Below are 15101 nucleotides of genomic sequence, written 5' to 3' on the forward strand. Positions count from 1 at the left end.
CACAGTAAAAAACAAAAGAAATAGTATTTTTCAATTCACCTCATACAAATAATGTAATGCAGTCTCTTTATCATGAAAGTTGAACTTACAAATGTAGAATTATGTACAAAAAATGCACTCAAAAATAAAACACAAAACTTTAGAGCCTACAAGTCTACTCAGTCCTACTTCTTGTTCAGCCAGTCACTCAAACAAGTTTGTTTACATTTGCAGGAGATAACGCTGCTGGCTTCTTGTTTACAATGTCACCTGAAAGTGAGAACAGTCATTTGAGTGGCACTGTTGTAGTCGGTTTTGCAAGATATTTACATGCCAGATGTGCTAAAGATTCATATGTCCCTTCATGCATCAACCACCATTCCAAAGGACATGCCTCCATGCTAATGAGGGGTTCTGCTTGATAACAATCCAAAGCAGTGTGGACTGAGGCATGTTCATTTTCATCATCACGAGTCAGATGCCAATAGCAGAAGGTTGATTTTCTTTTTTGGTGGTTCAGGTTCCGTAATTTCCACATTAAAGTGTTGTTCTTTTAAGACTTCTGAAAACATTCTTCACACCCCGTCCCTCTCAGATTTTGGACGGCACTTCAGATTCTTAAATCTTGGGTTGAGTGCTGTAGCTATCTTTAGAAATCTCACATTGGTACCTTCTTTGCATTTTGTCAAATCTGCAGTGAAAGTGTTCTTAAAACGAACACCATGTGCTGGGTTGTCATCCGAGACTGCTATAACATGAAATATATGGGAGAATGTGGGTAAAACATAGCAGGGGACATACAATTCTCCCCCAAGGAGTTCAGTCACAAATTTAATTAACAGATTTTTTTTAATGATTATCATCATCATGGAAGCAGGACGTCTGGAATGGTTGCCGAAGCATAAAGGGGAGTACGAATGTTTAACATATCTGACACGTAAATACCTTGTAATGCCGGTTACAAAAGTGCCATGCAAATGCTTGTTCTCACTTTTAGGTGACATTGTAAATAAGAAGTGGGCAGCATTATCTCCCTTAAATGTAAACAAATTTGTTTGTCTTAGTGATTGGGGGAGGTTTAGATTGGATATTAGGAAAAACTTTTTCACTAAGAGGGTGGTGAAACACTGGAATGCGTTACCTAGGGAGGTGGTAGAATCTCCTTCCTTAGAGGTTTTTAAGGTCAGGCTTGACAAAGCCCTGGCTGGGATGATTTAACTGGGAATTGGTCCTGCTTTGAGCAGGGGGTTGGACTAGATGACTTTCTGGGGTCCCTTCCAACCCTGATATTCTATGATTCTATGATTCTATGATTGGCTGAACAAGATGTAGGACTGAGTGGACTTGTAGGCTCTAAAGTTTTAAATTGTTGTGTTTTTTGAGTGCGTGCAGTTATGTAACAAAAAAAATCTACATTTGTAAGATGCACTTTCACAGTAAAGAGATTGCATTACAGTACTTGTATGAGGTGAAATGAAAAATACTATTTTTGTTTATATTTTTATAGTGAAAATATTTGTAATAAAAATAATATAAAGTGAACACTGTACACTTTGTATTCTGTGTTGTAATTGAAATCAATATATTTGAAAATGTAGAAAAACATCCACAAATATTTAATACATTTCAATTGGTATTCTATTGTTTAACAATGACAATAAAAGTGTGATTAAATGCAATTAATTTTTTTAATCATGATTAATTTTTTGAGTTAATTGCGTGACTTAACTGTGATTAATTGACAGCCCTACTTATAACCCTGTTATCCTCTAGGTACTTAAAATTTGATTGTTCAATAATTTGTTCCAGTATCTTTCCAGGTGTCAAAGTTAGCTTGACTGGTCTATAATTCCCCAGATCTTCCTTGTTCCCCTTTTTAAAGATAGGAACAGTGTTTGAATGACTGATCACTTGGTACTGTATTTTTAACTCACTGAATTGTATTTGAAATGGTTTTAATATGTTTCTTGGGTATATGAATGTCTTTTATTTTTGATGAGTATGATCACTTTATATTAACCAAACAACAAACAAACCAACCAGGAAATCTGAGAAACTCTCAGGATACAATTCTTGTCCTCCCTCTGTAATATTTTACAGTAATTAGAATTTGAGAGGTTTTTAGTACACTCTTTTTTCCTTCCAAAGTATAGAAGATTGGAACATAAGGTTTGGAAGCCAAAATCATTTAGGTATTTGTAAGATCCATTATGAACACAGGGTTTGGAAATTTTCAAGGATCATGGCCTCTTTTAGTCAAAGCCATTTATATTGTTAAAAGAATGACATTGTTAACAAAGGAAATCCTAGCAATGGTATAAGTACGATACTAGATAAGAATAGTAAAGTTGCCAGTCATGATGCAGAAAAGGAAGAAATATTCAATAATTATTATTGGAAAGCAGCAGGGTCATATATTCATATCTTCCAGTAATAAGGAAGAAGTTTCCCTATTCCATAAGTAAATAGGGAGGATTGAAACAGCAGCTATTAAATGTAAGCATTTTGAAATTAGCAGGTGCTGAAAACTTGCACCCAGAAGTATTAAAAAAATTAGCTGAGAAGCTATCTAAACCATTAATGTTCAGTTTCAACAAATCATGGAAAACGGGATGTTGCAGAGGAAAAACCTAATATTGTGCAAATATTTCAAAAAGTTAAATGAGATAACTCAGGTAATTAATAGTCTGGTTAGCTTGACATCGATACCGGGCCAAATCAGGGAAAGACTGATATGGGACACAGTCAGTAAAGAATTAAAAGATGGTGGCAGGCAACATGGCTTTATGGAAAACAAGTCTTGCCTAACTTGTTTTTTGATGACATAGTATACTAGACTTCTGTAAGGCATTTAACTTAGTCCTGCATGACATTCTGACAAAAAAAATCACAGACAAAATCAGTGTAGCCCTTATTAAATTGATTAAAAACTGGCTAAGTGGTAGATCTCAAAAGTTATTGTAAATGAGAAACCAATATCCTATGGAAGATTCCATCCCATTGTCATCTTTTGCAGGATCCCACAGGAGACATGAGAAAAACATGCATAATAGTGACTGACTAAAGAAGCTCAATCTATTTAGTTTATCCAAGAGAAGATTACAAGGTGACTTCATCATGGTTTCCAAGTACCCACACGAGGAAGAGATTTCTGATAGTAGCTGGCTGTTTAACAGAAAAAGGCTTAACAGGCTCCAATGGTTGGAAGCTGAAGCTAGACAAATTCATTCAGATGTAAATTTTTAACAGTGAGGGTAATTAAATATTGGAAGAAGTTACTGAGGGACATGGTAGATTCTCCATCACTTGGAGCCTTTAAATCAAGATTGTCTTGTTGAAAGATGTACTGTAGTTCAACCAGAAGTTATGGGCTAGATGTAAAAATTACTGTGCCAGGTTCTGTGACCTGTATTATGATGATGGTCAGATTAGATTATTATAATGGTCCCTTTTGGCCTTAAACATTTGTGAATATATATGCTTAATATTTACCTTGACTGTCATAATGTACCTGATAAGATAGTAAATCCCCTTCTCAGTTTTCCAATCCATTATCTCAAAGATAACAATATGACTTAGATCTATTAAAATAAGGAAGGGACACATTAATGTAATTAATTAAGATCTGGATAGTTTATTGTCTGCCAGTTCTGTGTTTTGGACCTTTTAGCAATATCGTACAATAATAATAATATCATTCTTTATAACAGACCTTGATTGAACAGAAATTAAAATTCTAACTTTAATTCCTACATTAACATGAGCATGGTTGCCACAAAGTTAGTTCAGTGTTGCCTGGATCTCTCTGCTAAAGTGTACCTTGACATTCTAAGGACTGGCAAACTATTCATGAACTGGGGACTGGCTCCCACTATTGCCTGTGGAGCAAACTGATTTAATTCAGTAATGTGAGAACTTGCGCAGTGTTATTTGTTGACCTGCAATTTTCTCTATATATTAGACTTTCACAGGGTAGTTAATTTGTGTCCACTGGGATTAATTTATACCTTGCCATACATTTTTGTTAGCGGTCTTAAAAAGGGAATATTCCCAAGTAAATTAGCTAACATGTGCTTTAGGATTTACATCACTATTAGCAAGTTTGAGAAAATTTGCTCATGTTAAATGTACATTTCACAAGCCTAGTTCTTATAATTACTGGTGATTCACAGTTTGTCACTTTCTTTCTTTAACTGGTTAGGCTTTGCTAACTTTCCCTTTATTGTATCTGTTGGAAAAGCCACTTAAGGTAAGAATTTGTCTCATGGGACAGCCAACATCAAGTGATCTATCATTGGCTGCCGTCAGGGTCACAGTGCAGCTTTTCACTCACATGTGCTTTATATTTCTTATTGTGAGATTGCATAACATTTTTGTTCCTATTCTAATCTTGAAGCTCTTTTGGTATCTTATTCAGAGTCTAAGCTCTTTGTGGAAGGGACCATCCCTTATTATGTGTTTATACAGCACCAGGCACAATGGGGATCTGATCTCAGTTGAGACTGTAGGTGCTTCCATAATGCATGTAATAAATTCTCATCTATTTCAAGGCTTTGGTGGCCAGGTATTTAAATGACATACATCAGTAGCCCTTTCAATAGCTCACATGTGCACATGCTGAACAGATAACTAGGTGGTTTGTGCATAGTTTCCCATCTTTACAAACGTGATCTGAAGGCGCAAGTGCTGGGGTTTGCTTTCCTACTCTTGCCCATTTAAAAGCACTGAAGCAGGGAACAGCCCTGCTTCCACCACTGCCTTATCAACTTGCCTCAATTCTCTGCTTTCGCAGGGACCGTCTCTGTCAATCAGTGGGTTATTCAGATGCTAAGGCTGCTGAGACTGCCAGTAAGGGTGCCAATTAGTGCCAACTGTAAATGGTGTGTTTTGTAGAATTTATGTTCGTAGGAACTGATATTATAATGTAATAATGCCAAGCTCTTACGTAGGACTTCTCATCAGTAGATCTCAAAGCACTTTACAAATGAGATCAGTATCATTATCCCCATATCACAGACATAGGTGGAAAACTCTCTCTGAATACTGTCTGAAGGTGACAATGGTAAAAATATTCTGCTGTAGGAATGTCTCTTTCTTAAAACACCTACTGATCTTGTATCATATTCCCAGCTGATTTTTTCCCCTTCTTTATTCAGGTTCTTTCCATTTGTCCCAAGGACATGAGGGCAGATATCTGCGTGCATCTGAACCGGAAGGTTTTTAACGAGCACCCTGCCTTTCGACTGGCTAGTGATGGCTGTCTGCGGGCCCTGGCTGTGGAGTTTCAGACTATTCACTGTGCTCCAGGAGACCTCATCTACCATGCTGGAGAAAGCGTAGATGCGCTCTGCTTTGTGGTGTCGGGATCCCTAGAAGTCATACAGGATGATGAGGTGGTTGCTATTTTAGGTACTGTGATCTTTACTGAAATGGTCGTACCCTACATAAATAATGGGGAGCTGCTCCCCAAGTTTTATCTAACAATCCAGATTGAAATGTAAGTTACTCAGTCATGTGTCTCAGCCTGTCTAAGCAGAGGTGCTTATTGTCGTTGTGTCTAAGTGCTTCACGCCAATTAAAGCTGTTCCTGAGTATTCCCTGACTGGCAAAACCCTCACCACTTGCCTTGCTCCCAGCGCGCATGATTGTGTGAGTTTCATTTTGTTTTTCCTTCCATCCTATCTCTACAATTGTGAGTTAATCCTGGGAATATGCTATTCCTGGAGGAAGGACTTACCAGGAGGTGGGTCTTCCATCGAAACCTGGCTTTGGCTGCCCTCATTAGGTGTTCCACAGCTGGGGTGTAGCTGCTGAAAAGGCTCTGTCTCTGTGTCTTATCCTATCCTAGTACCTGTAGAACACAAGCTGTCTTGGAGGATCATGAATCTTGGCAAATCTTGAAAGAGAGGATACAGGATGAAGAGTAGATAAATGTAAAACAAATAATTAAGGGGGTGAGATATGTGTCTGGAGAGGAAAATTGCTCAGGCAAATCTTGTGGACTTCATTTGCTATTCTTAGAAAGCCCTTGCCCTTGCTTTGCCAGAGATCATAAAATGATGCGCAGTTTTAGCATCGTGAAGCAGTTGTGTCGGGAAATGCAATTGCAGTGAATGACCTTCCTGAGGGAAACACACATGGAGCGGCTTGCAGCATTGTATTCTGTTAATTACAGCTTCACCTTGTGATAAATTTCCTCTTAGAATAGAGCGACGGAGCTCGAGGGGAGAGTGATATTTGGACATTCTGGATCAAGCGAGTTTTGTCGCAGCAGAAATGATTTGCTCAGTGAGCTGTGGATATGCTTTCCTTCTGCTTAGCTTCGAATAATAACTGGTCTTGCCCAGTGGCACTGTAGCAGTGCATTGGGACCATGAAAGATGAATGGTTGTCATAGCACTGAAACACTTTGTCTCAAGAGAGACTCCTTTAGCAGTAAATCCTTCACATTTTATTCCTGTAGGAGTGCTCTTTCTGCCTACTCTGGCTCACTGGTCAGAGGTAGGGTGTCCCTGAGCACAACAGAATGGCATCTGTGTGCTTGAAATTCTTTAAATCTTCCTCTGGAGGAAATGTGTAAAGTTTTTTTATGCTCTCATAGGAGTGTTTTCCATGTTTACCTTCACACTGGCCTGTTTCACTTGCCTGTATTCTAGTCTGGGTTGTTTTTTCTTTTCTTTCCCCACTGACACATAAATTTTCTAAATTTTCTTCTGAGTCAGAAACAAAAGACACAGAAACTCTTTGCTGGGCAGTGAAATGACACACTTACATCATTGTTGTGAATTGGCCCTCAGGCCAATACCACAGAAAATGAATAGTGGTTTGAGCCAGATAGACATGCAAATTAGGGTTGACCCAAGCAAATCTAGGTCCCTTATGAAGGCCTTTGCTTGATCCCCCTGGCTGGAAAGCCTCTGATTCACTCCGTGACCTTCTCCTCCCCCTGGACCATCCTCAAATTTCTACATAGGCCACCTGTTGATGAAGGAGGTGGTCAGTGTTGGTGGGAGGGTACAAACAGAATGTACATTTGTCTAGGGATTGGGGCGGGGGAAATAATGGGTGCAGTTTTCCTATTAAACAAGAAGAGGTGGGAGTATGCCACCTGCCCCAGCCAGGGCCACATTAAGGTGCAAGAAATGCAGCTAATGCAAGAGACTCCAGTTATCACCAAAGCAGGTTGAATGCCACAGCATGCTGAGCCCCCTGTCGTTACAAGTTTGGCAGCACTAGTTGACCTGGTCCTAACACAAATCTCTCACTGACTGTCGTGGCAGAATTTATGTCCCCATCAGATTTCTCTGCTTCCCCACAGAAAAATGACTTTGACAGGGAAGCAAGGGGAACCACAAGAGTGGTCATGCGTCCCCCCCCAGCAGTATGTTTTGGGTGCCAGGGAAGCTGGCAGAGAGGTAAATCACTGTGGGGCAGGGGATAGGACTGGAGAAGACGTGGCTCCCCACCCTGCATCAGGCTCAGCTGCTAGTCCTGGCTGGGCTAGGGAGGATGGGACTTCCTCTTCCCCTGCACGGCATCCGGGATTGGGTCAGACCCACCCTGTAATCTCTCCCCCAGCTGCAGGAAGCTCTGCAAACTCCCTCCACACACACACTTCCTGTACCCATCGCTCCTCAGCTGCAGGGGGTGGGGGATCCCTGTACAAGGAGCTGCTCCCCCATCCACCTAACCCCTGTGCATCCATAACCCCTCATGCCCAGACCCTCCCACCAAGCCTCACCCCCACCCCCCCGCACTCAGAACCCCTCTGATGAGCCCCACTCCCCTTGTGCCTGGACCAGCCTGAGGAGCCATCCACCCCCCGCACCCCACTGAGCCCCAATCAGCCGCACCTGGATCCCCACCCCACTGAGCCCCACTCCCCCAGCATCTGGACCCCCCCCTCGAGCCCTCCACACCCAAATCCCCCTGCTGAGCTCTATCCCCACACACACACACACACATCCAGACCTCCCCTGCAGCTGAGCCCCAACCACCTTCACCTGGACCCCCCAGCAGTGTCCTATTACCGTTGCATCCGGCACCCCCCTAACAAGTCCCTGTGCATCTAGATCCCCCCCCACACCCGGATTGCCCCATACAGAACCCTCTCAGCCCATACATGGATCCCCCCCACACTGAGCCCCTCCACACTTGGCTCCTGCCTTGCTGAGCCTGCCTGCCCACACCTGGCGTACCTGGCATGAAGAGGGCAGGGCCCTGGGGTGTTTCTTTGGCAGTCCCAGTCCATGCACTGTGTCAGGGTTGGATGCAGCTTCACCACTGAGTGTGTGTCTGGGGTTCGGGGAGCTGTACCGTGATCTCCCGTCTCTGTGCAGCCTGTGGCCTGTGCTCCCCAATGCCATGCTGGAACCTCCACCAATAAAAGTTTTATTGAACAATAAAATTTGCAGGATTTTAAAATATTGTGTGCAGATTTTTTAATTTTTTTGCGCAGAATGCCCTCAGGAGTAACTAATGGAGGCTGAAATGAAGGAGAAGACAGAGTAGCTGTCTTTCTAAATCACCTGAAAAGGCTGAGTTCCTCATCTCCCCTAGCCATGACCTCAGCTGTGCCTTTAAGGCAGAGCCCTGCACTGGAAGTGCGGCAGAGCTGCACTGCCCCAAGGGTGTTTGCACAAGAATTCTCTCTCCAGCTCCCTAGCTTGTGCGGGAGTATTTTCACTGCTGCATCCCTCGAGCAGGTGCATCATATGCCCCGGCTGGGCTGCTCGGTGCATGAAGGCCTGGTGCATGAAGGCTCCTATGATGTCTCGTTGGGCCGGTACTCTGGGGACGTCAGGGGCTGTAATTACGCCAGGCTGCTCTGCCAGGTATGAGACAAGAGGAGACGACAGAAAGCAATACATGTGCAGTGGCTAATGTACATGTAGGAAGCGGAGGGAGCACACCAGTCGACGCAGGTCTTCATCACATCACATCATTCTGTCCTGGCAGGATGCAGCACGAAGGAAGAAATAAGGAACAAGAGCAAGAGAGGAAATGTCCTGACCCACTGCCAGACGTGTGTGCGCCCTTTTGTGCACTCACATAGCTTGTCCAAGGGGCATCCCCAGTTTGTACCAGCTGGAGAATCTGAATTGAGGCATATACACACAAACCTGATGCATTTCCCTTCATTCTTGAAGATATTAAGACATTTTAAACTACAGTTTTTATGCAAAAAGCCATCAGGTCTAGTATTCCGGGTTGAAGCCACTATGCCGAAAGCTAAAATCAGCAATTTCTTTATCAAAATATTTTTTGTACGTCAAGTTAGCGAACCATCTCCTGCTAAATACTAATCTCAGTGACAAAAAGGATCCCTCTCTCTTTGTGTTACAGCTCTTTAAAGAAGAAAGGCTTGAGCTGTGTGCTACCAAATGAATGATTTTGAGGGTGTTACAATAAAACAAAGCATAAATTACTAATTTGCTGCGCTGAAAAACATTAAGTGAATTTCATGTAGGCTTTGTTGTTCATTACTGAATATCATTTTTCTGCAATAATGGTGAGAGATCTTTACTTCCACCTCCTACATTTCGTAAATCCAGTAGCTATGTTACGTGCTGTCTGACTGGAGAGACCTTTAACCACATTGAGTTAAAGAGAATTGGCTTTAATTACTGGAAGTGCCTTCGATTCTGCCATCACTGCTGACAGCTAATTCAATGAAACAGAGTTACATTTATTGTGTGGCATAGGGATTGGTAGACAGCATAAATCTAGTTTAAAGGATGATAAACTGTTACTCTGATAATAAGCAAAATAGGGGATTTCCTCTTGCTCTGAACTGATTAGCTGCAAGACTTTCAGGAGTTCTGGAAGAGGATCCCTTTCAGAGGCATTTGCAAAGGCATTTATAATGACAATAAGATGGTGCAGTGCAGATCAAAGGATGGAGAACACCATTTTTATCAGTTTGTCCTGCCATAAGCAGTTCACACAGAAGGGAAAAGAAACTGCACGTCACCTGGCTCTTCCCTTCCACCTCTCCTTTGCTCACTGTCTTTGTAGGAGTCCTCTGAGCATCTCAAGGGGCTTTACATACATTAATTAAATTCTCACCATACCCTGCCCCACTCTGCAGGGAAATATTAGCTTCATTTTAGAAATAACATGCGAGGCAAGTGACTTGCTTGAGGTTGAACAGCAGGGTAGTGGCAGAACCAGGATCTCCGACTGTCACTTCTGTGCTTCAGCTGAGAGATCATGTGTTCCTCTTTCCTATGGGGTGCTCTATCCAAATAATATATATCAAGTCCGAATCTCTTGTATGACCTGGTGTGCCTCCTAGTCCACCTCTCCCACTTTGCTCACTGCCTTTGTGTGACTCTGTCTGAGGATCTCACGGTGCTTTACGTACATGAATTCATTCATTCTCACCACCCCACTTTCGCCTCCAGCAGCCATGTTGCTCAGTAGGTTTGGTGTCCCCGACAAGTATTTTCATTGGACTTACAGTAGGGATGCGCTTGACCCTTTGTGTTTAGGGGCAGGGCTTTGGAGGACCTTGGCTCCTCATCTTTAGAATTTGCTCCCCTTAGAAGCTCATGAGAGCCTGGATCTAGTGAGCTTCAGGGCAGGATGGAGGACCTAGTTATTTTGTTTAGCTCTGTTATGCTTTCGTTCTTGTTTTGTGCCTTAATTTTCTGTAATTAAGGTACCCGGCTGCTGTAGCAATAGGCATTATAGAAATGAGTAAATTGAGTGAATAATTCAAATTGAGCCCTGTGATCTGCAAAGTCTGGGATTCTTTAATGAAAATACCCTGGTGTGCCATTAAGTTCTCTCTGTTACGACCTTCATTTTCCTCTACCGTCTGAGTGAAATAACTGCTAATCAAATAGCTAAGAAACCAAATTCATCTCTGGTGTAAAATGAAGCTGGAGAAAATGAAGCAGAATACAGCTTAGTAATTTTACCATGTTACATTTGCAACTGCAAGAATAACCGGCAAGGGTAAGCAATCTTATGTCTAATTGTCATAAACTTTGCTGATAAGTCAGGCCACGCTGAGAACTCTATTTCGTAATTTTCCAGTCACAAGTAGAACTTGATAGAGTAACTAGAATCGCTTTATATGCGGAAATGTGCCACCAAACAGGTTTCAGTAAATGCAAGCTAATGAAATCAGGTGTCCACTCACATGGGGCAGATAGTAGTTCACCCTACTGCAGTTACAGACAATTTGCGTCTGGCAAAGAATCTTATGTAAGTGGTGGTGTTAAATGCCGACCAAGTATTTCTAGATGCTCCCTTTAATAGTATGGTTTACTGTAGAACTCATAGAATTGCTTTAAACCTGAAGATTAAGTAACGTATTTTGAAGAAAATGTTATGCCAGAAGAAAGGTAATGACTTTACACTTAAATGTTGATTCTGGGAACTGATCAAAAATAATTTGGTTCAACCCAAAGGGCTGATTAAAATATAATAAGGAGCTGAATTCCTAGGTGTGATTGATCCCTGTTGAATGAAAGCAGTTTTGGTAGCCCAGGCAGTATGAATATATGACAGCTTGTACTTCATCTACACTAGTGATCTTACCCCACATGTAATCAGATAAATTGTCTATTTTAATGTGATGTATGTCAGTTTTTATATGTGTTCTTCATATAATCCCACTACATCCCTGTTGTTTATTGGATTTTTTATTTTACCAGAAGCCCAGACCTTCAGTTATTAAGCTTCCTTTAAACAGGGTCACATGTTATCTTTTAAGGCATTATTTCTTCCTAGTGGAATTAGAAACTGAATATTACCAAATATCAGACATGAACATTAGGGAAAGCTCGCCATAGCAAGTGGCATATAATTCATTGGTTTTAGTAAGGTATTTGAAAATTGGGAATGATTTTTTTCCACCCCATATTGCAGCTGTATTCTGAGGTTCAAAGGGATAACAAATTGATTCTTCTAGCAAATAGCATGAGGCGAATCCTAGGAGGTGCCGATCAATTACAACTCCCAGTGAAGTCAGTGCTCAGCGGCTTTTGGATTTATGCAAGTAGGCTTTAGAATTGCAGTATTAGGAATCCATCCATCAGCCCTATTAACATTTTGAATTTACTTGATGTTATGCTGAGCGAATGTTGCTGTGGAATTGAATTGTCATCCTCTGGTCAGATCTAATATAAACCTTTTCCTCTTCCTGGTGGTTCCTTATTGTTGCTTGTTTCTTTGAATAGGTTTTATTTACTGTGATAGACCCAGGCCATTTGGGTACAGCAGAGTAGCAGAAGGCAGATAAACTGGCCACTGGATTAACAGTTTTCTGTTCCCTGACTGACCAGAGCAGGGGCTGCTCCAGGCTAATGAGAACACCTGACTCCAATTAACCTGCAAAGAGTCAGGTGAGGCCATTAAGCTAATGTGACCACCTGACTCTATTTAAGGCCCCTCTGATACTATAAAAGGGCTCACTCCAGTCAGGCAGAGAGGAGCCAGAGGAGAGGAAGTGCAGCTGAAGGGCTGGTTACTGAAGACACCCTCAAGTCATTGGTAAGGGAGCCCTAAGGTAAGGGTGAAGAAGGGAGAAGCAGGAGAGCTGTGGGGAAGTGGCCCAGGGAAATGGAGCAACTCTGGCGGTAAAAGGTTGGCTGCCAACAGCTGCTACCATTAGGGTCCCTGGGCCGGAACCTGGAGTAGAGGGCGGGCCCAGGTTCCCCCCAACTCAACACTACAGAAACACCTCCTGGGAGGGGAAAACAGGCCCCTGTCAGGACAGGAGGCTAAACTGTTTTGGCATGAGGCCGTAGGAGCAGCAGAGACTGTGGGAATTCTCTCACCAACTTCCATTGCTGGCTTATGATGAAAAGGGCTCAGTAGACTGTATCCCTGGCCCTAGAGAGAAAGGCTACGTGGAGGGTTGCAGTGAGCCTCTGAAGCTAGCATAAACCTCCTGGACATGCGGGACCCACAGGGACAAGGTTGGAGTTGTGCCACGTTATATTTTGTATTTTAATAATTATTTACAAAAAAAGCTTTACCAGTGTTCAGCTGGCTTTCTGCACATGTTCCATACCATTGTTGCTTTTTCCCTCCATTGGCCATTTTTGAACCCATTGCTGTTTTTCCAAAGTGCTTGAAATGACCTCTTTCATTCTGTCATTTTATGTAGTACCATGCAGCAGGTAGGCCCAGGTTTTCCAAAGGAGCTCAGGGCCAGACTTTCAAGTGTTCAGTGACCACAATTATGGCCAGATTTTCAAATGAGCTCTGCTCCCATTTGCGTACCAAAATAACAGTTGGATTTTCAGCTGAGCGCTTTGTTGAAAATTTAGCCAAGAGGGTCCAGTTATACTTCCACTGTAGTCAGTGGCAAAATATCCATTGACTTCAAGACCTACAGGCCCAGACCCCACTATGTTTTCTAGGGCTTAAGACAGAAAGTCAAAAATATATGAATGAACCAATCAAAGCATTTCATGTTACATGTTTTCTCCTATATTTATTTTTGATTATTTAGAGTTGGCCAGTTCCTTCATGCTTTAGTGTAGATTCATAGATTTTAAGGTTAGAAGGGACCTTAAACTAATCTAGTGTAACCTGTGACATAACACAGGCCATGATCATGGCTAAAATATTTAGACACACTAGACTAAATCCTGAGATGGGATATATATGTGCAACACCCAGCAATATAATTTTAGGCTTTGCAGGTGGTCAGTTAGGAGTCATCCTAAATTACCAGCAAATACTGTATCTTCCAGCAGTTGCTGTGTAGCCCTTGGTGCAGAATTTATTATGTTACATGTAATTGCTCTTCTTCATCAACATTTTACTGGCACATACCCAGGTTCGGTATTTTATGATTTCACTTTGCAGCCAGAGATTCAGGATAATATATTGCATTAACTGCCTAGAAACATGGACTCTGCAGCTCTTCTCAGCCATTTAGATAATGACAGCCCTCCTGTAAACGCCGCCCAGGTCCTTGATGAATAGAGCATTTGTTAGAGAATTGTTTACATTTTAATATTTTATCAGTGGGGAGATGCAGAGCTTTAACACAAATTAAATCTTAATTCATGCAGTTTCCTCTCAATGTGTTAGGTTTGGAAAAGATTTTCTAGGCATTGTAGTCTGTAGATAACTTTTTACATTTTTAAATTGAGTCCAAATACATTGCTCCAGCAGCGTTCAGCCATATAGTGCTGTTAACAGGATATTATGTATTTTTGACACCTGATGCCCTTTTGCTGAAAGTTGGTCTTTGGCTGATTAAAACAACTGAAAGGAAACATCTGAGAAAATCCATCTGAAGGTGGGTGAAACTAGGCATGTGCCCTGTGGAGTATTTCCTGTATGAATAAACAGCTGTTATAGAACAACAAACAAACTGTCTGGTGGTTTGTATCATTCCCTGATTTTGGCCCATGTACCATTCTCAACGCACAACACAAATAACAGGGTTGTATGCTTATGAGATTCATGGGAACAAAGTACCTATATCCCACAGTCTACTGCAGCATCAGGCTGTACTCCCTTCCGTATATGGGGCGATGGCTGATGAATTTGCACTGTTGTGGATCCAGCAGCATCACACGAACCCCTTGTGAATCCAGTCTCTGAGCCACCATAAATCTGTGACCCATTCTGAGCAGAAAGTGCGAACTCACTGTCCCCAATCTTCAGGCTTCCAGCCTTAACTGAGACCTGTCCTGGCTCTCCTTAAACCATGTCCAGCCACTCATATCTGTCTCCCTTTTGCTCCTGTCCTGGGAGGTGTTTATCTTGGTAGCCATAATTTCAGAAAGGAAGATTGGGCCCTTTTATCTGTTTTCCCTTTCTACATAATTTTTACCAGGAGATTTTTTCCCCCCGTATCTGCCTAGACTTCTTCCCAAAGGTCCTATCCGGCTCTCACATCTACTAGGATATTTCTCTGCTCAGTTTCTGTTGCCAGTTTAAGATGGAGAAATATATATGGGGTGTGTGTGTGTGTGTGTGTATATATATATATATATATATATATATATATAGACATGTGCAGGGCTCTGAAAGTCAGCTTAACTGGAACCTTTGTGAACCTTCTGTGAGCGTCTTTGCAGGCCCCAAGCAAGTTGATAAGTCTTGTAGCTTTGTTCTTCATTGGGGAGGTCAGAGTATTTACTGCA

At 42.0% G+C, this 15101-nt stretch overlaps 1 protein-coding gene across 1 annotated transcript in view; it reads left to right on the forward strand.

The window, feature by feature from the left end:
- Nucleotides 1-15101, forward strand: part of KCNH5 (potassium voltage-gated channel subfamily H member 5) — a 232944-nt gene that overhangs the window by 164845 nt on the left and 52998 nt on the right. Inside the window, exon 9 of the mRNA XM_084630682.1 lies at nucleotides 5136-5388. Within this exon, the coding sequence (XP_084486808.1) occupies nucleotides 5136-5388 (253 nt within the window). The remainder of the gene's footprint in view (nucleotides 1-5135; nucleotides 5389-15101) is intronic.

Source organism: Lepidochelys olivacea (assembly GCF_965140295.1).
Source record: "Lepidochelys olivacea isolate rLepOli2 genome assembly, chromosome: 6".
Lineage (NCBI taxonomy): Eukaryota > Metazoa > Chordata > Testudines > Cheloniidae > Lepidochelys > Lepidochelys olivacea.